This window comes from Patagioenas fasciata, chromosome 1 (genome assembly GCF_037038585.1).
Source record: "Patagioenas fasciata isolate bPatFas1 chromosome 1, bPatFas1.hap1, whole genome shotgun sequence".
NCBI lineage: Eukaryota > Metazoa > Chordata > Aves > Columbiformes > Columbidae > Patagioenas > Patagioenas fasciata.
This window is the reverse complement of record NC_092520.1, coordinates 110,753,774-110,777,151: the sequence shown is the minus strand read 5'-3', so window position 1 is coordinate 110,777,151 and position 23,378 is coordinate 110,753,774. Positions and strand designations below refer to the sequence as shown.

Below are 23,378 nucleotides of genomic sequence, written 5' to 3'. Positions count from 1 at the left end.
TCCTTCTCCATCACTGGCCATCTGCAGGGTCTTGGGTAATTGTATCCCCTGTTTCAACTCCCCACAGATAAAAGGAGAAGTATCTCCTCCCAGTATGCCAGGGTCTGCAGATGGAAACATCCCCTAATAAGCTGCTTGCCATTATCTTCTTCTCTACCACATGGAGAAAAGAAATAAAACTAGTAAAAATTGGAAACTACGCTATCTCCCCACTGTGGTTTCTCTACAAACTCCCCGTAGACCACTCTTTCCTCCCCCTCACACCCACCCGTCTTAACAGAGAAGCTCCCAAAATGGGGGCCAGCATCCTTCTCTGCATGCAGTCCCCAGCCGCGGAGCAGCGGGGGCTCCTTCCTCCTCCTCCCCAGGAAGGAGGGGGAGGTCTGCCCCCCCTGTCTCGCCACAGGCACCTGCAGGAAGGCGGTACCTCCCTTGAGAGGTACGACACCCAGCCCTCCTGGCCGCCAGCCCGGCGGGAGGCGGCGGTGGCCGGGAAAGTGTCCCGCGGGCGGCCGCCGGGCGAGGGCGGCGGCAGCAGCCCCTGTCCCGGGCGGCGGGCGGGGGCTGCGCCTCCGGCGGCGTGTGCGCACCCACCCCGCCACCCCCCCACACCTCCCACAGCCACACGCGTGATGCTACAGACGGAGCCACCGCACACGCAAGACACCCCCTCACACCGCTCCCCTCCCCAGCCACTCCCACAGGCGCAAACACACCACGCAGATACACCACCCATCCCACGCACGTACCAGCACACACAGACACCCCCTCACGCACAAACACCCCCCTACCCCTAAACACACCGCCCCCCCGCTCAGAAACGCGCCACACCACACGCACAGGTACACCACCCCCCTCCCCCCCACGCCGTGCAGAAACACCCCCCGCCAAACATACACATCCCCACTCGCAGAAACACACCGCACGCCTTCCACGCAGATACACGCTCCTGCATGCCCGCAAACACACCCCACGGAGACACTCACACCCACACACAAGCCGCTCACAACCGCCCCCGCGGCCCGCGGACACCCTCCGGGCGCGCACACACGGACACTGTCGCGCGCACCCGCCAGGCGCATGCGCGTTGGGGCGCGCGGAGCTGTCCGAGCGCTGAATTTCTAGCGCGGTGCGCTCCCGCCCGCCTCATTCCTGCACAGGGGCTGGGGTTCCCCGCGGCCCCCGCCCGCTCCGGCCCTCCCTCCTCCATCCCTCCCTCTCTCCCTCCTTCCCTCCCTCCCAGGCAGCTCCGACACCTCCCTGCCCAAAGAGGGGACAAGCAGAACCGACCCAGTAGCCCCATCACCGTCCATAAATACTAATTTTCAAAGCGAAAGGGGAATAAAACATATTGGCAACTGACTGCTCTCAGCGCTATTCCCTTTTGTATGATGCTCCTCGGGTAGTTGGGTTTCCTCTTCTTTTCCTTTTCCTTTTCCTTTTCCTTTTCCTTTTCCTCTTTTTTTTTTTTTTTCTCCATCACCAAAAGCCTGGTGGGGGAACAACCAGGTCTGATGCTTTGTCTCTTTTGTGCTGGCTGCTGGAGATGAGCCTAGGCTTGACCTGACCATGATTCCAAGGACTGACACTTCTTTTTTACCCCCAGTTTGTAGAGATCCAGACCTTCTCTTCCTGATTGTCAAGAAAACTAAATTATTGCTGAATTTGGGAATCTAGGCAGCACCAGCTTACTTTTTCCTTGCATCTCTCTGGACTCATTTCTGGGATATTTTCCAAATCATCACAGAAAGCAGAAGGAATGAACCGGCAGATAGTGAAAATTTTGACAACCTTGTTTGCATTTTTCTTAGAGACAAACAACTTCAGGTAGGTGATACGACTCTATGTGATGATTTTTGTCAAAAGGTTATGGAAATAATAACTGTAAGTGTGCTACGTCACATTAACCTAGTTTGTTTGCTATATTTGAGAGTATTTAATGTTCATTCTAGATAGGCTATCCCTTTTACACTCAGAGACTCGTTGCTTGGTAACAAACACACACACACACAAAATCTCAAATTTAGGTGATTTATTTTCCATTTCTCTAATTCAAAGACATGCTTTTTCACTGTGTATCAATATAGCTAAAAAGATTTTCTTCAGTTTTACTTCCAAAACACAAATTCTCGGCTCCCACCAGAGGTTGTTTCGGAAGTTGCTTTGGTTCCCTCCTCTTCAAGCTATGGAAATGATTGAATCAGTTTTGTCAAGGTTGTAGTTATTTTTGACTAGAGAACCAGTCCGCCGATTTTGGGAAAACCCTGGATGAGACTGGTATTGTGCTCACTTAAAGTACCAGTACGTATGATTGTTGTGGTTTTTTTTAGCTTTTTATGATCTTTTGCTTCAGCTATTTACTTTTGTGATACAAAGCAAACAGGTCAGTCTTATCAACCAAAACATCATTTTTATCAAATTCATAATTATACTGTATGGTGCTGTGTACCTACGTGTACACATATAAAGTGTTTTTACATGAGCAATGAGGTGTATATACAGTGACAGAGTGAAACAGTGTTCATATTCATGAGTCTGTGATCACAACACAACTCATAGCTAGTGGGCTCTAAATGAAAACAGAAGTAATTTGTACGGAAACATCCCAAATAAGCACAGTGAATTAATTTTCCATTTTTTCTTTTTATCTTAACTGGGTGCTTTTAGTATTTAAGTGGGGAATGTAACATATTATGTATTAAAAATTAAAGATATTTAGTAATGGTACCATGTCATTCACAAAAGCAAAAAGAAGCAACCACCCTCTCTAAATGCAACCTGAAAAAACGTGGGAAATCATACGACGAGAATTTACTATCACCTTGCCTTTTAACAATTCTGGTGCTCTCGTAAAAGGATAAAGGATTTGATATTTTCTTCACATTTCAGATGCTCACATGTGTATCTGATTTGTTTATACTTGTATAAAACCCCCATGAAACACTCCTGAAACTGAGTGGTTCCCCTTGGGCAAATATTTAAACAGAGAGTGGTTAAGACACAGTCATAGAATTACTCAATTACTCATATAGCTCAAAGATCATGTTGAAACAGATACCATGAAATTGGTTGTTGAAGAACCAAGATAACGCTTTATGATGAAATCCGTTCCCCTAAACACAAAATATGACTATTTCATTCTAGTTTCTTTTTCCTTAGGGAACAACCATGGGGAACTCCTAAATTCTCTTCTCTGCAATATTTAATGTGCTTGAAATATGTAATATGTTATGTGCAAAGCATTTCATATGCATGATATGGTACCAGAAGTTTGCTCTTAAATCCTGAAAACAGAGATGTGTTCCAAGAGCTTACATATAAATACCAGCTGGTGATAATACTAATGAATTTTATTACTCAATGTCCATTGGTAAAAAAATCTGAACATCAGATGTGACTGACTCTGGAACACTGTTGTCATGCTGGGGAAGAATCCAGAAATTCATTATTGTGATTTAAATATTTTTTCAGTAGCATCTGTAAAAACCTTTTTATTTTTTTTTTCATTTCTATCCTTCCTGACATTAACAAAACCAATGTTTTTCCACTTTGGTTGGTGAGTGTTGCCAGCTGTTGTTTGGAAGTTTAGGACCACCTTAAATTAGTGTTAACATATAGTTTTAATGGCATACATGTAGTTAAAGCAGTGAAATGAAGTAAAGTATCAAAGTCCCTATGAGATTACTCTACATGTTAAGATAAAGAGTAAATTGAATCTTCTAAAGCCTTAAAGCTGCAATGAAATTTTTTTAAAGCTGAGAATTTTTCTAAATAACTAATTGAGGCCATGTACACTGCCTTAAGTTAATTTTTATTTATGGAATAAAGTTTTCAGTTGAAAAGTAGACTATAATGCTCTATAAAAATATCATTACATTCACTGAATTGAGACAATTTATTTAGTGCTATAATTTCTCCATGACTTGAATATGATACAAGCGAAATATTAGCTAATGGTGGCTAATAATTTGTTTAGGACGACTTTCTGTAAAGAACATGATTCAAGATCTGGAAAATCCCCCTCACAGACCCTGTCTCCTTCAGATTTTTTGGACAAATTGATGGGAAGGACGTCGGGGTATGATGCTAGAATCAGACCGAATTTTAAAGGTAAGTTTTTTAAGTCTTCTGGTTCATTATTCAGTTATGTTTGGGGCAAATTATAGATTTGAGGGGTTTGCCTCTGGGTTCTGATTCTCTTTTCAATAACTTAGTTTTCCAGTGTGATAGTGTCATGGAGATAGCTTGATCCATGGGGTCTAGAAGAGTAGTGTAGGTAATAAGGGTCCAAAGCTTGAAAACCTTCTTTTCACATAACAATAATGTTTAGCTGTCAGAGGCTGCTTATGAAGACCTTACTAGTTCAATGTAGTAAGCAGGATTCCAGGTTCCACACTTAAAGCTATTGAGAAGTCTTGTTCCTGAAATTTTCAAGCTATGAAGACAATATCTTTAACAGTTACATACTGAACCGTTGTCTTCTTCATAGTAGTGTCTGAAGAAAAGGTCTATGTTCTGTTCAACTTGAAGTACAACCTTCTTCCCCAAAGTAGGGATATAGTAGTAAAGGTATGTACACGGCAAATTTTAGCCAGTAAATGCTGACTGAATGATAAGAATCAGTTTCTAGGGTTACCTAGAAAACATAAAATCCATATTCTGTTTATCACCTGCATGACTCGCCCCCTCCCCCCTTTTCTTCCAAAATTTGGACTGAGTTGAGGAGTCACCGCCGCCATTCCAACATGAAGAAGACTGTGGACTGGAGACTACTTTTGCAAGCATTACTATTCACAAGCTTCCCTGCTGTACTCCTATAAATCCCTGTGGCAGTGAGCAGAGAATGTCTTATGGCTTTGAATAAAGGGACTTGGCAGAGAAGTTTTGGTTGCAAATAATTAACACTTCCAAAGAGCCCTGCAATTCCACCAAAACTGGCTCTTCTGTGCCAATTTAAAGCTCAGAATGTGGTTCTACTTTGAAAATTGATAGCAAATCTGATGCCAATGTACATTTACACTCATCTCTTGGCTTTGGTCACTGAAATGCATGTATTCTTGTATTGAACCTTGTTAGCAGTGCTGCGAAAGTTGATAACAACTGGAAAAAACAATAATTTCCTTGACAGTAAGTGATCTGCTAGGAAAGAAGAAGTTTGCATACCAATGAGAAAAGTGTTTAAATTTAGATCAAAGATCAGTTTCTTCTCTCTGTTCCACATGTGCGAATTACAAGATTCGGGACAAAGTGCCTTTTTTTACTGCTTCCAATGCCTGAGTGAGGAAGAACCTAGTACGGCTTTCAGAGTCAAGGCTTGAAAACTGACAAGTTAAAAAAACTCAAGTCAGGGAAGTCTTAAGTTTTAATTTCAGAACAAAATGCTTATTGAGTTCCTGAACTGGAGTCCACATTAGCTTGTAGTAAGTAATGTTGTATTAAGTTCTCACATTTATTTTGTGGATTTGCATGAGTATAAGAGAATTTTTAGAGAATACAAATGAAGGCAGACTTTGATAAACTGAGTAAGGTAGCAAACACTAAGAACTTATTCCTGTCCTTTGTATGGTTCAGGCACTAAAAGATTTCTGCTTCATCTCTTGCAGCTTAGATAAAATCAGGAATAGTAGCAGTCCCTGTACATAGGACAACTTAAAGACAGCTCTTTATTGTTCCCCAATATGTGTCTAAAAACATTTAATGAAAAACACAGGAGGAGACATATTCACAGCTTTGCTGCCCTGATGTTCAGGTAGCTGGAGCAGGTGTGGAGTGCATCATGTAGTATGGTCTGTGTTGAGCTGTTTAACAGACACTGCTCCTGTCCAAGTCCCATGGTTTGCTTGGTTCCCAAAGTGAAGCTGCTGCCTGATGGCACCCTTAATGGCAAAGAAACTGCCATTTCTTAATTTTTATTTTTGTTTTATTACGTCACTTTCCAAAGCAGGATGGTGCTTTGCAACAGTTTGAATGGATAGATAGATCTTCAGAGTTTTTTTCTTGACTTCATATCTCCGAGCTCTCCTGGAGTTCTCAGTCATCTGGTGAGGGGTCTGAAAGGCTTTCTTGTTCTTTGCTATGTTCATTTGAAGAGTGTTTTGTATCTCAGAGTTCATAACTAGAGAGTGAAGTCATGCAGTTTTGAACTTTACATCACCTGTCAAAACCTTGCCAGCTGATATCCATTTTTGTTTGTCAGCATGATGCACACTGATGCACCCTAGTCTTGTTCACTTAAAAAAAATATATTGAAAATTCTTATTGTTTTCTATTGCATATTTCTTTTCCTATTAAGAATAAGAAGTACAACTTCAAAGAGGTCAAAATAAATTTATCTTCCATGGAGTCAAGTTATACAAAAATATTTTTATATTTAGTCTATTGTGACTATAGTACAAATTGTTTCAGTTTCTAATATTCATTAATCTATTTGAGATCTATTTGGGCTGTTGTTCAACACTGATATTTTAAATCATATAAATAGATGGATGTCTGAAATGTGGAATGATTACCCCATTTGTAACACTTTATATATTTTGATGCAAGAACTTTTAAGCACAGAAGAGGTCTGCAGGAACAGTAGTTTAAATTAGGGACTTGCTGCCTGGCTTTGCATGTAATCTGGGGTGAATATTCATTTCCTCTGTTTTACAAAAGATGTCATGGATCAAGACAGTTGTGCCATTACTCATACAGTTGTCTAGCTTTTCTGCTTTAGACCAGTTAGATTGTTTTCTCTGAGTCCACCGTAGGCATTTTAAAGTGTCAGAAAAGTCTGATTTCATGGAAAGGCAACTGAGCAGAACCCATTTATCTTATATTACTGATTACACCATAATTATGTATACTTTTATGACTAGTCTGAATTACTGGAAAACAGCAACTCTTTGATTAATTTGTGGAATAAAGGCTGTGCATTCTAAAGAGAGAGGAAATTCTGCTTACTGGAACAAGGTGTTTTATGCAGATAAAACATTTCATCATTAGTTACTGCTTCTTCCTAACTTGCTTTTGTGAATTAGAAAATTCAGGAAGATAGTAGGAGAGCAGCAGGTGAATATTAAAAGCTTTAGACATCAACAACAGTTTTGGTGTGGTGTTTTTTTTTTTTTTTATTTTAATTTTTTTAAATTTGTTGTTGTTGTTGCTGTTGTTGTTGTTTTTTGTTTGTTTGTTTTTTAAGATCCTTTCTATCCTTTCTTTTTTTTATATTTCTGTCTTACACAAACATTTGAAATAGTTTGAAAGCAGAAGAGCAGATTTCTGGCTCTTCTTGACACACCAAGCAATTGGATACAAAATGACGAAGCACTGAGAGGGACTGTCCCTCTGATGAACAGCCAGAGAGAAGTGGTAGAGTGACAGCTCTCAGAATTGCCCTCCTTTAATCACTGTCTGTCAGATACTTAATGCATACTTTTTCGTCTTACACTTATCTTCTATTGAATTTGAATTGGCTAATAATTTGTGTAAGGACATAGAGTAGAATACTTTTAAATGTAAATGTGAAGACTGCAATCTAATACTAATTGAAGTCTCTGAGAGTCTTGGTGTTGACAGCAAAATACACTCGTGGTCCTATGAGTTGATTTGCTGTTTTTTCTTCAATTGTAAAATCAGTCGAGCATGGTTTCTGTAAAATAATAAAAAATGAAACTTGCATGATGTACATTTTACCTGATTAATATTAACATTATATTTTTATAGTAAAAAACAATAACAAAAAATCAGTGTGATGTACTTTCTCCCCTGCTTCTTTGTGTTCATTGAGAAAACCAGAAATAGCAGAATAGGGCACTTGTGTTATAAAACTAGCCAAGAATGTCCTTTCTCACTGGTAGAAACCAGGGATGGTGAAGTGGTAACTTAGATTAGTACATATTCAACTTGGGCTTCCTCAAGAGCACCCTGTGCAATGCCATGATACAAAGGATCAATATACAATCTAATCACAGCATGAGATGCGGTGCTAATGGAAAGTCAACTTGAATTTAAAATTTTCTAGCAGCTACTGACCTTCAGAGGCTACTAAATTATTTCCACTTTTTCACACCAACTTCTAAAACCACTTCAAATCTAAACACAAGCTAGATTATACCAGATAGAGAAAACTATTGATTTATAGGCACTACTGTGTCTTTTATGCCAAATATTTTTGGTATATTCTGGCCGACATGCACTGAGTGGGGAGAAGGGGAGTTTGTCACCAAGAACTGCAGAATTGTGTTATCTTCTGGTATGGAAACCATTTACAATGAAGGTGATAGTGATTTTCTTTCGTATTGGGTTTAATTGTACGGTTTAAATACGTTCTTACCCATTAAGTCCTTATTTGCTAAAGGGTATTCTGATTTTTATGGAGTTACATAGAGCCGTGCAGCAACAGTGCCCGCTAACGTTACTCTCATCACTGGATGGTGCAAGGAAGTGTGAATTATCTTGCTCAAACGCTGCTGGTTCTAAACTCAGAGAAGTCCTGTTAGAGGGATGCAGTTTGGCGATGTAGTGGCTGTAGTTGTAAAAGTTGTAAAGCAGTATGTCGCCATTTTCATGCTGAGTCAGTGGGTTTATATCTGAATAATAAACACATGGGCTACATAATTTCCTGAAAATTAGCTTGACAACTGTTACAGGAAATGGCTTATGTACTTTAATACTTTAGCTCCTTGGCAGCAAAGGTCAGTTTTTCCCATATGTTCAAGTCCATTGCTTACTTACTTGGCCCCTGAATTGACCAGTAATGAAATGCTTAAAAAAGCTTGAATGGAAACCACTGAATGATATTAAAGAGTGAAATTAATGGCACCAGGCTTAGGAAACAAAAGCAGCTTGCATATATGTGCTAAGTAGAGGTGCTGTCTGCAGAAGTAAACCTTAATCTAGACATGACACTTCACAACAAATAGCAGTTGGAAAAACAACCTATAAATACATATAAAAGTTGGAAAATATACATAAGCTAGGCTGAAGAGCTGCAGAGGTTTCTTCTCCAGTGACTAACAACCAAAACTGGACTACAGTTCTTAACAGCTACTGGCCGTGAAGTCAGATGCAGTGGGGATCCTGTACTGGGTTGTTTTCCACACAGTTTGATCCTCAAAGGGCCGTGTCCCACAGAGACTCAAATTCCATCCAGACACGACAGCTATTGGTGCGTTCCTGGTGGAGGGCATGGACTGAAGAGTCATTGTAGGAGGAAGGAGCTTTTTGGATGTGGTCAGGTCATTGTACTCCCTAAGTATAGGCTGCTTGAGATATGCAAGCATCCATTGTCGTGGAGGTATGCTTCTGATTTATTTTCTACCTTGAAACACATCTACAACTTTATGCTGTTTTCAGACGAAGCTCTGTACATGCATCTCACTGCAGCTAGATGCTGCACGAGGATCCTTACCCATAGGATATCGAGTTCATTTGGTTTTGTTTTCCTTTTCTTCAACTACAAAAAGGTAGCTAATGAAATTATGTTTAGCCCTTGCCCTAGGTATGCATATTTTCATGTAGAAACATTTTCACTGCAATTATGCAAGGATCCTTTTAATTGTGTTTCTTTTAAAATCACTGGTAAAGAGAGATATAGAACTTGTCCTTCTTCCCTTCTTTCTTTAATTTCAGGTTCTTTTCCAGAATATGAATAAGCTGGGAGAGTTGCATGGTTAGCTAGGTTATGTCTGGGCTTCTAGACAAATGGGTCGAGACAGCAAGCTCAAGCAGACCCCCTGATTATCTATGCTACTTAGCTGTTTGCTCATTCCCTGGATCTTTTTCTGAGCTTCCTGCAGGCAGATCCCTCCAAAGCCAGTCAGAAGGGCTGCGAGCATGCAGCAGTGTAAGTACAAGCAAACCAGTGCCACTTGGTATCCAAGCTGAGGATCTGTCCCTGCTCTTTTTGATTTAAAAGGTTAGCCACAGTGATCCATATCATATTCCTCTGTTGCCTTTATTCAGAACCAGTGATTTAATTAAGATATATCAATGGATTTGACTGTTATGGAATATTCATCTGCTGCTGCATAAACTACTAAGGGAATTTATGAAAAACAAATGTCAAAGCAGAGCTGAAGACCTTTTATGTCAAAACAGGAAACACTGTTGTTCTGATTCTGTTCTAGTTTAATGGTATTGTTTTCATCACATCCAGTATCATGTTTAGATTTAATTTTTCTGTACAGTTGAAATCAATGCCTTAGGGTCACTCATTTTAAGCATCTTGTATTTCAGCTGTTTTAGAAAATATGCAATTTGTATATAGAATGTATGAAAACATGTACACTTAATTTACTATAAATATACTCATTTATAAACTGCAAATCTGTTACATACAGTGATATAGTAACTAGGATTATGTATACATAAAGCAGAAATGTGCAATTTTATTAGACAGAATTGTTATATTTTTTTTTCCCCTCCGGAAATATGAATATAAATCCCTGATTAAGTCGTCAGAAAATGTATATTAGATGGTTCAGCTTCCAAATAGGCATTTCACAATGTTTTATAGAAATGAATAATTCTAAGAGCTTGTAGAGAAGAACCCGTCCCAAATGATGGAGACTGGGATGAATGGGGTCTGATACAGCTTTAAGATTAAGGGTACACAGTGTCTGGTTTGAACAGTGACCCACCAATGTCATAAACACCAAGTCCATGGTCAAAAGCAGGAATATAAAGGCTCTGATTCTGGAAGCTTATGAGAGAGAAGTGCCATTCACCAAGTGTTCAGTCACTTATGAGGGATAACTTAGAGCAGCCTACGGGCTTATCTGAACTGTGCCAACTACCAACAATCCTCAAGTATTGCAAGGGCATGAAGGCACAGCGATTGCTCCTTATGCCTCAGCTATGCTCCTTGTGTCAGCAGCTGGGAAGAATGGAATCATAAAGGCTTCATGAGCCCATAAGAGAAAGAATATTTTAAACCAGGACTCAGATGGAGCATAAGTCCACAAACAAACAATCCCCCCTGCAAATCTCCCATCCACCTGCTGTGTAAAGCTAAAGGGGTTCCTCTCAGGGTGGATCTGTACCACTTATAAAAACAAACCACAAACACAAAGTAGGGTCTATGGGTGATCTGCTTTCTTCTGCAATATACAGAAGATTTTTGGTCTGGTTTCCCCTCAGCTTAAAGGGTTCAGTGTCCGAGCCAAAGGACTGTAAATGATTCTGAGTGGCCCATTTTGCAGCAAAGAACTCAGACTTCACTAAGCCAGGGAGAAAATACAAGGTCAACACCACTTTTCAACCTTGCAATGTAGTTGCTTGTCTGATGGGGGGAGAACCTTCACCTTAGACCATTTTGATGAGATTCACAGAAGCAACTTGTAGCCATTACAGCTTAGGGGCAGCTGATAAAACTGTTACAGAAAACATTGTAAGAACAAGAACTGAGAGCAAACACTTCTCTCACTCTTCTAGATAATTGTCCCAAATGTGCATGAGTGCACTCTCTCTTTCTCCAAATGTTGTATCCTAGGTGCTTTGCTGCACAACTTGCTAGGTTCAGTAGGCTATCCACACCTATCAAATAGTTTTAAAACTGACCATAGCTGCCCTTTAGGATGAATCCCATCTCCTCTGTTTAGGAGACATTGAGAGATATCTCACCCTGTTTTCCAAGGACCCCATAACCTTGTAGCATAGGAGTTGAAAATTTGCATACCTTTAATCTGAGGCAATCATAGAAGATTCCAGAAAAGATTTTTTTTTTTTTTTCTGAAAACTCTCAATGCTTTGTTATTTGCTGTAAAACGAACTGTGTTTTAGAAGGAAAGACTGAGATTCTTGACTGATTTTTCAAACCAAGTTTGTATTTGTTGACTTGGTGGAGAATGGTCTGAGGAGTGGATCCTGAATGAGGTACCTCCACCTTGATGAAAAGCGGGGTTTCAGGAGGACCCCGAAGAGTCCATGGCAAATGATCTAGAGTAATCACTTGATTAATCTCTGCAACATGCTCTGCTCATGGACTGTTTAACGGCCTTAGCATTTCTCCTCAAGGGCCTGGATGTTTTGGACCAAAGCATCAGACACTGCAATTTCTTCTACCTGTCATGAAGCTGAGATTTTTTTTGGCTATAGTAAACAGTGGGGTGTTCAAAGAAGCACAGTAGTGGTGCAATGCTCTTCTCCAAAAGCTAGTAACTCTTAACTGTGTGTTTCTGTGTGTCTAAAGCCCAAGACTGCATGGAAGCAACTGGGAACATCTGTGAATAACTGAATTGTGGATACTTTCCCTTAAAAAATGGTAGCTGATACTCAATTGATACATGGCATGAACAAACTCATTCTTTTGCCATCCCAGAAATATGACTATGGGTTATCTCTCTCACTTTTGTACTTGGGGAAATATAGTTGAGAAGAGGCTAAATGCTTTCCTTAAATAATCATAGTTAGTCAGGGAAAACATAGGATTAGAATTTATCAGATCGATACTCATTATGTTGGACTGACTCTAATGACTGCTTTCCCAATGTGTGCTGTCTTCATCTTAGGCTATAAAACTGTCTTGCCAGGATTATTTCTTTTTGTGTTGTTTACCATGTCTAATAAAGAATTAGTCCTAAATAATAAATAAACAACAGTAATGCTTTGGCCAGGATAAACTCACACTGCAATTTAAAACAATTGTTGAAGACATGCATGCAAATTACATGAATGGGGCCAAACTAGGAATGTATGTTAAGACTCCTGTTTTTTTGTTTCATTTTTTTGTTTTGTTTTGTTTGTTTGTTTGTTTTGTGTGGTTTTTTTGTGTGTGTGTGTTTTTTTATTTTTTTTTTTTTTCAGAAGTGAATGTAGCCTGTTACCTCTGCATAAATGTGTGCACATACCTTCTGCCATGACAAACTAAAATGAAGATGTGGCCACTCCATACAAGAGTTTCAGAGTGCAGCAATTTTCTTTTCCAGACAGTGATATCTCATGACATTTGAGCAGTCTAAGATGTTAGAAGCCTTTGGTCGGTCTGGTAATAGGAACTATTGTAAAAATCAGCATCTGGAGAATTTTGCAGCTCTTTGGCTCTATAATCCTGAGAATAATTTTACACCTCTTGGGCTCCATGCCCCTGAGAATATTGGTTTTGTTACACTTCCAAGGTGTGTTTTGTGTGAGGTAATGCACACACAATCTGTTAAAACCAGATTTTAACTATTTTAAAATTTTTTTTTAATAAAATAAACTTTGATTCATCGAAGTTATAAATGATTAGGGACAGATTCAATTCAGGCTAATAAGCTTCTCAGTGTGGATATAGTCTCATTTGGTTGACTTTGTAGAAGACTCCTACTCAACATGACTATTGGTAATAGAAACCAGAAAAATACCTGGTGCCATGACCCTGCAACAAGCTTTATGTCAGCAGAGCTCTGAGCTTGTGTGAAAACCGTGTAATGCTCCTTACAGCAACGCAGTGAGGATCCCACATCAGAGCTGGTTTGGTATTGACAAAAAGCCAAGCCAGTCAGTTTATAAAATGCTTATTTTCTAGGCTGATGAAGAATTCTCATTCTCTCTTCCATTCTTCCAGACATTTTATATAGAGGAAGAACTGAATACTGAGAAATATTCTGGTAAAAGACACCCAAGAAGTGCCTTAAGGATGTCTTGCAGTTAAAAGACAGATCCTTTTGGTATTCAGGTTGTGGGAGACCATACAGGAGGTTCCCAAAGGCAGGAGGGATATGTGAAGGAGAGGGATAGGACACTGAGCTAAACATGCAACAGGTCAGCTGATAGCAGCATTGAAGCTGAGAGTCAGGAGGCAGGAATTAATTTCAAAGCAATATTCAGTGCAGATTATATGGAAATAAGTTGAACTACAAGGAAGTAAAATATGGGAAAGATATGAAAATAAAAGGAAAATGTGCTTTTTCTTAGTGATAGATGTCATAAGTGTATGGGTCTGTGTGTCTGTGACCAGTTGCAGATTGCCACCCATACCAGGTCCTGACTGTTTCTGTTGTCATTTGTCCCTATACCTGAGCCATTCCGTTTGTTTAAATCCCATTGTTCATCTGTGTCCCATGTATCATTTGATGTATAATTCCCTAGCAGCCATAAATCAATGTCTGCTCAGTAATGTTAGCCACCCAAACTGCTCTTATTCTTCAAGTCCTGCATATGCCTTCCAACAGTAAAACAAAGGACACTATGGAGACATTAAAGGAAAAGTTGGCAGAATTGTGAAATAAAGCGAATATCTGAACTCAGAGGAACAAAAAAAAAACCAAAAAGCAAAACCAAAACACCCCCAACCAACCAACCAACCAACCAAAAAAAAAAAATAAAAACCACCCCACCAAAAAAAAAAAAAAACAAAAAACAAAAAAAAAAAAAAACCAAAAAAACCCAAACCAAACCAAAACAACAACAACAACAAAAAACAACAACAAAAAAGGAATTAAAACTGATTCTGAAACCTCTGTGTGGTCACAGTGAGAAGTATTGACCAAGCCTCATATTTGAGACTGTACTTATTGATGCTTATAACTGAGCTTCCATTAATTTCTGTAACACAGGATCAGAAACACAGAGAAGTAAAAAAGTAATAAATATTTAGAGAGAAAAGAACAAATTATCTTTTTAAAAAATTATTATTATTATTAAATATTTAGAAGTGAATATGCCGAACAGAATGAAGCAGTTAATTCTGACTGAAAATAGAAGCCTAGATGGGTTGACCTAATTTCAATATTATTATTAATGCTCTTCTTTTTTCATTAAGTAGATGTTCCCTCCTGCCTTCTCTTCTCAGTGAACATTTTTTATCTTGTGGTTCCATGCAGTGTCTTAGATGACTTGGCTATACTGACTTTGTAAAAATTATTAAAAATAAGATTACCCAGGAGGAGTTTGACTGACCCTACACAGGAGTGCAGATCTCACGACTAGACCTGTAATATCATCTTTTGTTTAATCACATTCAGGACTGTCCCAGACATTTGCACACGTTATGCCAATCAGCAGCAAAGAGCTCTATCTTCATTAATGCAAAACAACCAAGTAGTTTCTCAGAATCATGCGTGAAGAGCATCTGCTACCTGCTCCCAGTGATGCTGAGAGCATCTATCTTTCCATTTGCTCACTTCAGTGAGCATTGTTTTGTGATAAGAAAAGAAGCAGGTGCCTGGATCTTTTCATGGAATAAGAAAAGCAAGCACTTCAATTTCCCCAAATACTGCCCTGTGCTCTATTGCATTGGAAGAAGGAAGACTTCAGAAAGAGTTGCCTTGCAGTGAGTAGCTTATCATGATTTGGAATGGAAAGATTTTAAAGAAGAGTGGAGAGCTCAGAACAAAAAAATGTAGTTTGATGGACATATGAAGAATTAAAGCATTTCTCTGAATATTTGCAAAATTGACATGAGTACTAAGTAACTTTACACTGTAGGATTGTAGTTCCAATGGGAAGTTTCCAGATGTAAGATTTATGATTCACTGTTTTTTAAATTTATTCCCACAGACTCATTTGCACATGGAAGGCCTTAGCACTGGGACTGGCTACACTGACAAGTGTGACTGAGGTTTATGTAGAAATATCTGAGTTAGCTTTCAAGTAATTTGCTCAGAGGTGCTCTGTGCCACACAGAGATGATAGAGAGCTCAGCACAAGGTATGACACCTGAGGTTAATGGCCTCCAGTGAATTTCAACCTGCCATGACTACCTTGGAAGCAGCCCTCAGACTACCTATATGAAAGCCAGCTCCAGTGCATTCACACAATCCATTGTGACTGCTATTGCTATATATTCTTCGTAGACTAGCTCAGGTTAGCTGTGTAAATCAGGACGATGTCAACTGTTTTAAAGGGCTTTTCATTTCTGAGCTCCGGGTTTGTGGAGTGAAATAAAATAGTGCCTGAAAATTGTTCTTATGTCGTGTCTGTTAGATAACCTATGTGGAAATATCCCACTGCACCCCAGAGCTGACAGTAATATATGTTTCTGTTATCAGCCTCAGCAGAAAAAGGCAGGGAAGAATGAACACGTTATATGGACTATCTAGCAATGCCAAATGTAGAACTGAAGAGGTTTTGTAATGTGAGATTTACCTTCCAGAACTGGGTCTGTGGACAAAGGCATTCACTGAATGTGAAGCATGACAATCCAAAAATTTTCACAAGTGCATTAAGCTACAGAAAAGGGAATATTAGCAGGGATTCTGCCCCATGAAATGTTGATAGGATTTTACTGGCATGGCTCCTGTTACATTCAGTAACAGTCCAACAGCTGAAAAGTCACGTACCACTTCAGAAATTGATTACTTACTGTTTGACCTCACACTGTGTCAATGTATATATATAGATGGCTTTAGCTGTACTTACTCCAGAGATATTTTCTTTCTGTGACTCATTCTGTAATCACCTGGATCTGACAATCACTGGAGTATTTGTCTTTTGATTCCTCAGAGGTATTTTGCTGGAGAAGAGTTTTCAGTTTTGGAATGGGACATGCCCTTTTTATATCCAGGTCATTTCAGAAGGCTGGATTTTTTTCTCAGATATTTTCTCAAGTTAACCAAGTGAAGGGAAACAACTTAAATCTTGATGTAAAATAAGAGTTGTCTTGATGCCATTTTGTTTCTTTGTATTTCTGTGTATGTCTACATGTGCATTTCTGGAAATATGCAGCTGGAACTGGGAAAAAAATGTACTTTCCTCCATTTGTAATGCTTTCCTGCTGATTCCATTCAGTGTTGCCTCTATCTCTCACCTCTTCTGCTTTGGGTAGGGCGTGTTGTGTCTCCTCCAGTCTGTAAATATAATTGCCAGAAGTGATACTGCTCACGTACATTCCTCAGATACTTGGTAGTATTTGGGCTCACTGATACCAGTAGGAATGAGAGTCCTAAGAAGGATTTAGACATATGAACATCTCTGTAGGTCTTGCTCTGGCTCTGTAAGTGTCTTTGTGGTTCTTAGCCTTATCCTGTTGATCATAAATTTATACTGATATCACAGGATATGATTCTGAGTAAGAATGCAACAGTAAGAACCCCAAATTGTTGTCACAGTCCTTCCAGGAGATATGGTATTCTCAGCAAACTAAGTTATTTTATATGACAGACAAACTTTCAGAGGATGTTGGTTTTAGCTTGATGAAGCAGAACAATAATTGTGTTTTATTTCATTTTTCCAGCAAATTGCATTAGTGTGAAGTACCACACAATTACTGCATTTCAAAGGTTCCTGAGATCTCTGCTCTTGCTGGTTTTCTTTTGGTGTTTGGAGGATTTTTTTGTTTATTTGTTCAGTGGATAGAATTGTCATGAATGAATGATAAAATTATAATAAATCTGTCATAGATTGGATTGTGGTGAATAATTCTAAAGAAGGAATTATCTGTTTACTGGGCGTAATTATACTTAGGGACTCAGGATGATTCACTCCACGGAAATCCCATAGGAATACAACCTCACAAATGAAAGGCATCACTCCCCAACAAGAAATGTCACCTTCATTTGTAAGCCTTAGGGTAACTATGTTGTCCTGGAGTCATCAATTTTGCCTGCTGTGACTGTTGCTTTTCCCTTGCTGTTACCACTCTAATGAGATGATGATGTTTAAAATGAAGAAAACATTGGTTTTGCCCAAAGGCAGAATGAGAAGGAAAGAGAGGAGAAGGCTTACCTAGGCACTTACAATAAAGACTACCTGTGGTCTACCTCCTGCTTTCCTACCAGAACCTTAAGCAAAGTTGTAAAATCATGTGGATTTTCTCATCAGGGATTGGACTATGTATTATACAGATCCTTGAAAACAAGCGTGCAAGTCACACTGCTTTGAAGCAGCTGCAGGATCCCCGTGGCTCAGAGGAACTTTTCTGGTGCATCAAAACTGCCTTTCCCTGGCCAAATATCCATGGTCCCTGGCCAAAGGACTGGCTGAACTGCCTTTGATAATGCTTCTCCAATCCTTACCTTGCCTGCCTCACTCTGAACCAGGAGGAATCGAGGATGATGAACAACATGCTCCTGCCTAATGACCATGGCCAGCTGAGGTGTCCCAGCAGTAGTTCAGCCTTGCTGTCTGACTTACAGGAGTGTGCCTGCAAGACCATAAAGAGATGCATTGGCAAGCTCTTGAGGTTGTAATTCAGGTGCTTTTAGCAGTGCAGCTGCAAAAGCAGGCCCACTGTAGGGGTTATCTCTGTTTTAAGTCTTATGAAGACAGTGCTGGATTTTGCGGGCTATTCAGTTTGCTTGAAGGAGAAATGGTTGCTAGAAACCCAGCTGCCTCCAGAACTGGCAATTAAAAAACATCTCCAGCAAGCTCTGCTACCCTCCTCTACTGTCCTGGGATCTGTTACCAGTGTTCAGGTCAATATCTGGGTCTTTGTCCTGCTCTCACATTTTGATCCCCTCCCTTGTTTAAGCTCAGACATGAAATGCCTATTCAACAGATGAAGGGATGTTTAGTTCCTGGTGAGATAACTGTCTCTTCACTTTGCCCCTTGGTCCTGTTCCTGGATCCTTGTTCTATCCCTACACTCAAGCAGGATGGATTTTAGTGTTTCCAAATCGTCCTGATGCTTATCCTGGCCTCTATGGTAAGGGGAGACGGGCATTTTAGTTCACCTATCTCTGCTGTATATGGGATGAAATAAACCATCCAAGATGGTGGGAAGAGACTCCTTTCATTGACACATGGGCAAAAACCAGAAGGTAGACCAAAAATATGACATATAAAGACACAGGATTCTTCACAGATCTGTAAATATCTTGCTGATATTTTCACTGTCATTCCATGAGGTGGTTCTGCTTCATTATCTCCCATTTTTGCTTCCACATACCTCATCTTTGCCCTCAGTTTTCTATGCATGCACACTATTTTAGTTTGTCTTACAGTATCCCTGAATAAATACACAAACCAAAGAAAATTGGAAAGTGCACAGGTATAATTTTAATCCTCTTGTATGATTATTGAATTCCTACTAAGGACATTTTAGCCATATGGCTGAAATTAACATGAAGGAAAAAGGGCTGTCAGCTGCAGCCCGGAAACCATACACCAAAAAGGCAGAGTTGTGATGGATGTGAAAATACAGATATTATTAGTTGCTACTAGAACACTCTCCAGGGCCAGAATACAAGTAGATTTTCTCAAGAAGCTGCCAAATGAAGGAACCTTTGGGGTGTTATCAATACCACAGAATATTCAGCAAACGCTGCAGTCAGCAGATGAATGGGGCTCAGTGTACAGCTTTCAACACTCTCTACTCAACCTGGGGACTTCTCCAGATGTTGGGATGGATTCACCCCCCTTGCAGCTGACAGGGAATGGATTCACTCCATAACCAGACAGCAGCGAGGTCACAGTCACATTTGATACAGGAACTATGAGGCAATTATGCCACAGCAAATTCAGGGGAATATCCAGTATATTCAAGTTTCTTGTGGGTAAAGTGAGAAGATGAGTGCTGAGGATGTTTTATAAGTGCTAAAAGCCATGAAATCACAGGAGGTGTATGGTATATTATAATGTCAGGGCTTTTCAAGAAGGCAGTGTATTGGAGAGTTTCATTGATGGGCAGCAGCAGCAGACCCTCTGGGGAAGCAGGTGGAGGGGGGCTGCAGGGAACAGAAGCAGTATCTCAGTTGTTTTTCAGAATACCAGGCATCTGCTTTGTGGTGGATCTGAGCATTAGCTACCTGGTGTTGGTTTAGGGTTTTTTTTCCTCAGTCCTTTCAAGACATTTTCCTTATCACTCAAAAAACTGCTTTGATTATCTTGGATGCGCCTGAAAGACATCTGGACCGTTATTATACCTTGTTGCACTGGAAGTGACAAAAGAAAAATGAAGGGGAAAAAAAATTTCATTATAAAGTATATTTTTCTTAATTTTTTAGAAGTAATATCAGCCCTTTTTAGAGTTTAGGCAGTAAATTCAGATTAAATTTTTCCATTGCTTTTGAAAAGTTTTAAACTATGTTCTCAAACCTTGGCTATACTTCATATAAGTTTACTGCTTTCATTTTAAATTAACTATTTGATTAGAAAAATCATATAGGATGGTGCACGTGAAATGTTTCATTGGAAAAAGTGATGTTGTGTGCCTTCTTTAAAGTGCACCTTTCCTTAAGATGTACAATACATATATGCCCCCTCCACAGTGGAATAATATCAGCTGTAGAAAAATGTCCATGAAAAAAGAATAAAATAATTGCAAATCTCAGTGGTCAGTTAGTTATCTTTTTCTTATCTACTTCATTTGGCTTGTGTGTCCTATGCATATTTAGAAACCCCATCACTAGCAGATTGACTTTAAGAGAAAGTTGGACTTTTAGCATAGAATCTGTAAGTTTTATGATCAAATGCTGCTTTCTATGATCCTCTGATAAGATTTTCTGCTCTCATTTGATTGAAAATCTTGCACTACACTTCTGATATTTATAAAAAAATGTAAATGATGAGAAAAAAAATAGAGTGGTGATATCTTGCCAACAAAACTCTTTCCAGAAAACTCTGAGGATGAAGAGAATGTGACTGGTTTTGCTGGCAGTATTTAGGTTTAATGAGTTCTTATGCTATTCCACTTCTATCAGCAGAAGTCAAGTAAAAGATATTATACAACTGAGTAGAGAAATGGAGGAAGATATCTGCTTTGTTACAAGATACAGTGCTCTAGCATGTACACACTTACTGTACATCTGAATGGCTGTCTGTGGTGCAGTAGTGTAGCTCCTGTCATAGGTAAGCATGTTTATTCAGTTCTGGTGACACTCAGGGACTGAAAGCTGTGCTGCTCACATATGGTGATTTTTGCAAGACAACACCATGAGGTTAAAGAGAAGTTGACAAAGAGCATGGAAAAATGCCAAGTCACTCAATGACTCTTTCATCTCTGTCTTTGCTGATGAGACAGGTTTTCAGGAATCCCATGTCCCTGAGACCTGTGGGAAAGTGCAGATCAAGGAAAACTCAGTGGAAAAGAATCAGGGTATAGAGCATTTAGGCAAAGTGAGCACAAACAAGTTCATAGGACCACAAAGGAAGTAGCCAGAAGTTTTGAGGGAGCTGGCTGATGGCATTGTAAGGCAAATCTTAATTATCTTTGAAAGGCCATGTCAACTGCAGGAGGTTCCTCATCACAGGAAAAAAAAAAGTTGCTCCTATTTTCAGGAAGGACAAGGAGGAGGATCGAGGAACTGCAGGCTGGTCAACCTTACCTCGAAGCCTAGAGTAAATATTCCTTGAAGCCATTTCAAGATATGTAGGACAGGAAGATGACCAGGTGTAGTCAGCATGGATTTATGATGGGGAAATAATTCCTGATCAGGATAATAACCTTCTACAATGACTTGACTGGCTTCATGGATGAGAGGAGGGCAGTGGATATTGTTCATCTTAGTTTTAGCAAGGCTTTTGGCACTGTCTCTCACAACATTCTCATAGACAAACTATTGGAACAGGCTAGTTAAATAGACAGTGAGGTACATGGAAAATTGGTTGAGTTGCCATGCTCAAAGGGTTTTGACCAGCAGCACAAATTCCACCTGAAGGCCGGTCACTACTTGTGTACTGCAGTGGTTTATACTGGGCCTGTACTGTTTTGACATCCTCATTTATTACCTGGATGATGGGACAGAGTCAACAAGTTTGCAGAAGATGCAAGACTGGGAGAAATAGTTGATGCCCCAGTGGGTTGTGCTGCCATACAGAGGGACCTGGATAGACTGCAGAAATGGGTCAACAGGAGCCTGTTGTTGTTCAGCAAGGGGAAATGCAGTCCTGAAACTGGAGAGGAACAACCTGGGAGATGACTAGCTGGAATGCAGCTTTGCAGAAAAGGCCAAGTTGAACACGATCCAACAATGTACCCTCGCAGCAAAGAAGATCAACAACCTTCTGAGTTGCATAAGGCAGAGAATTGCTCAGCACTGGTGAAACGTCTGGAGTGCTGGGTCCAGCTCCGGATTCCGTAGTACAAGAGAGACATAGACATAATGGTATGGGCCCAGCAAGGATCACAGAGGTGATTAAAGGACTGGAAGATCTGTCATGTAAGAAGAGGCTGAGAGTGGTGAGGCCGCTCAGACTGGAGAAGAGAAGGTTTGGAGGGCTCTTATACATGCATACACATAACTGATGGGAGGTAAGTAAAGAAGATGTAGCCAGAGTCTTCTCAGTGGTGGCCAGTTACAGGACAAAAGGCAGTGGGCACAAACTAAAACACAAGACATTACATTTAAATGTAAGAAAAACCTTTTACTGTGAGGGTGACTGAGCACCAGCACAGGTTGCCTAGAGAAGCTGTGGAGTGTCCATCCTTGGAGATATTCAAAACCTGATGATGCGTAGTCCTGAACACCCTGCTCTGGGACTACATGGACTTGGGGGACTGGGTCATCTCCAGAGGTTTCTTCCAGCTTTAATGATTCTGTTTGTTTATATATAGAGAAATAGGTTGGTCAAGCTGCCCAGCTAGCAGAAGTATCATCAAGTAAAAAGCTCTAAAAAATGATACTATGGAGGGAGAATAGATGATTATTTGTCTTGTTCTAGCTTGGCATTGAAAGTGAACACATTCCTACAATGTAAAAATGAAGTGTTTTTTTCAAAAATAATTGTTATAAAAACTGAGTTAAACAACACACTTCATTGGAATTTAACAGCCTCAAAACATATGACGGTTGTGTTTTTTCTTCCCAAACCAACATGTTTGTTACTTTCAAGGTGGGTGGTCTAGCACTCAGGAAGCTGATAGTGTACTGGATTTCGCTGGGCACATTATCTTTCAATTTAAAAAACTGGAGTGGAGTCAAGGGTAAAAGTGTGAGGATTTCAGTGGCAAGCCTTTGCATGCAGAGTGGAATAAGTATAGGGAGGTAATCTTTCAATTTTAAGTCTGAGAAGGAAGGGAGAGAGGAGTGGTTGCAATGCTAAAGCACATACTGCACTGGTACTGTGGATAAAGAAAAAGTTCTCATGCTCTCACTCAACTCTTCTCATAAATCCTTAAATGGAAGGGTGTTGATTTGTGTATTTATGTAACAACTTCTCATGAAACTAGATTAATTAGATCAGTGTTGATCTTTTTCTTTTGGTGGATATTTACATGATCTGTTTGGGAAAACTCACTTTCTACTTGTTTTCAGCCACATCTGTACCAGATTGTATGGAGGCTGAGGGATCTGTACTTTTGTTTCAATGTATATTGCAACATTTTTATTGCATTCCACAGGTCCTCCAGTAAACGTTACTTGCAATATTTTTATCAACAGTTTTGGATCAGTCACAGAAACCACAATGGTAAGTTCTATGATGCCATTGGCAAGAGAACAACAATACGTAATATATATCATGAACACAACCTGTCAATTTTTCTATTTATTGTTCAACTTGCAGGTCCTCCTGTAAATGTTACCTGCAACATATTT

At 39.8% G+C, this 23,378-nt stretch overlaps 1 protein-coding gene across 4 annotated transcripts in view; it reads left to right on the top strand.

The window, feature by feature from the left end:
- The first annotated feature begins 979 nt into the window (after nucleotides 1-979).
- The window catches only part of GLRA2 (glycine receptor alpha 2), a 127,316-nt gene continuing 104,917 nt past the window's right edge, over nucleotides 980-23,378 (top strand). Inside the window, exons 1-3 of one of the 4 annotated variants that reach the window (XM_071812830.1) lie at nucleotides 980-1,827; nucleotides 4,045-4,110; nucleotides 23,183-23,250. In XM_071812830.1, the coding sequence (XP_071668931.1) occupies nucleotides 4,062-4,110; nucleotides 23,183-23,250 (117 nt within the window). In that variant the 5' untranslated portion in view covers nucleotides 980-1,827; nucleotides 4,045-4,061. Of the gene's footprint in view, nucleotides 1,828-3,976; nucleotides 4,111-23,182; nucleotides 23,251-23,378 lie in introns of all 4 variants that reach the window. The other 3 variants (XM_071812829.1, XM_065843497.2, XM_071812831.1) reach the window with 3 other exon arrangements.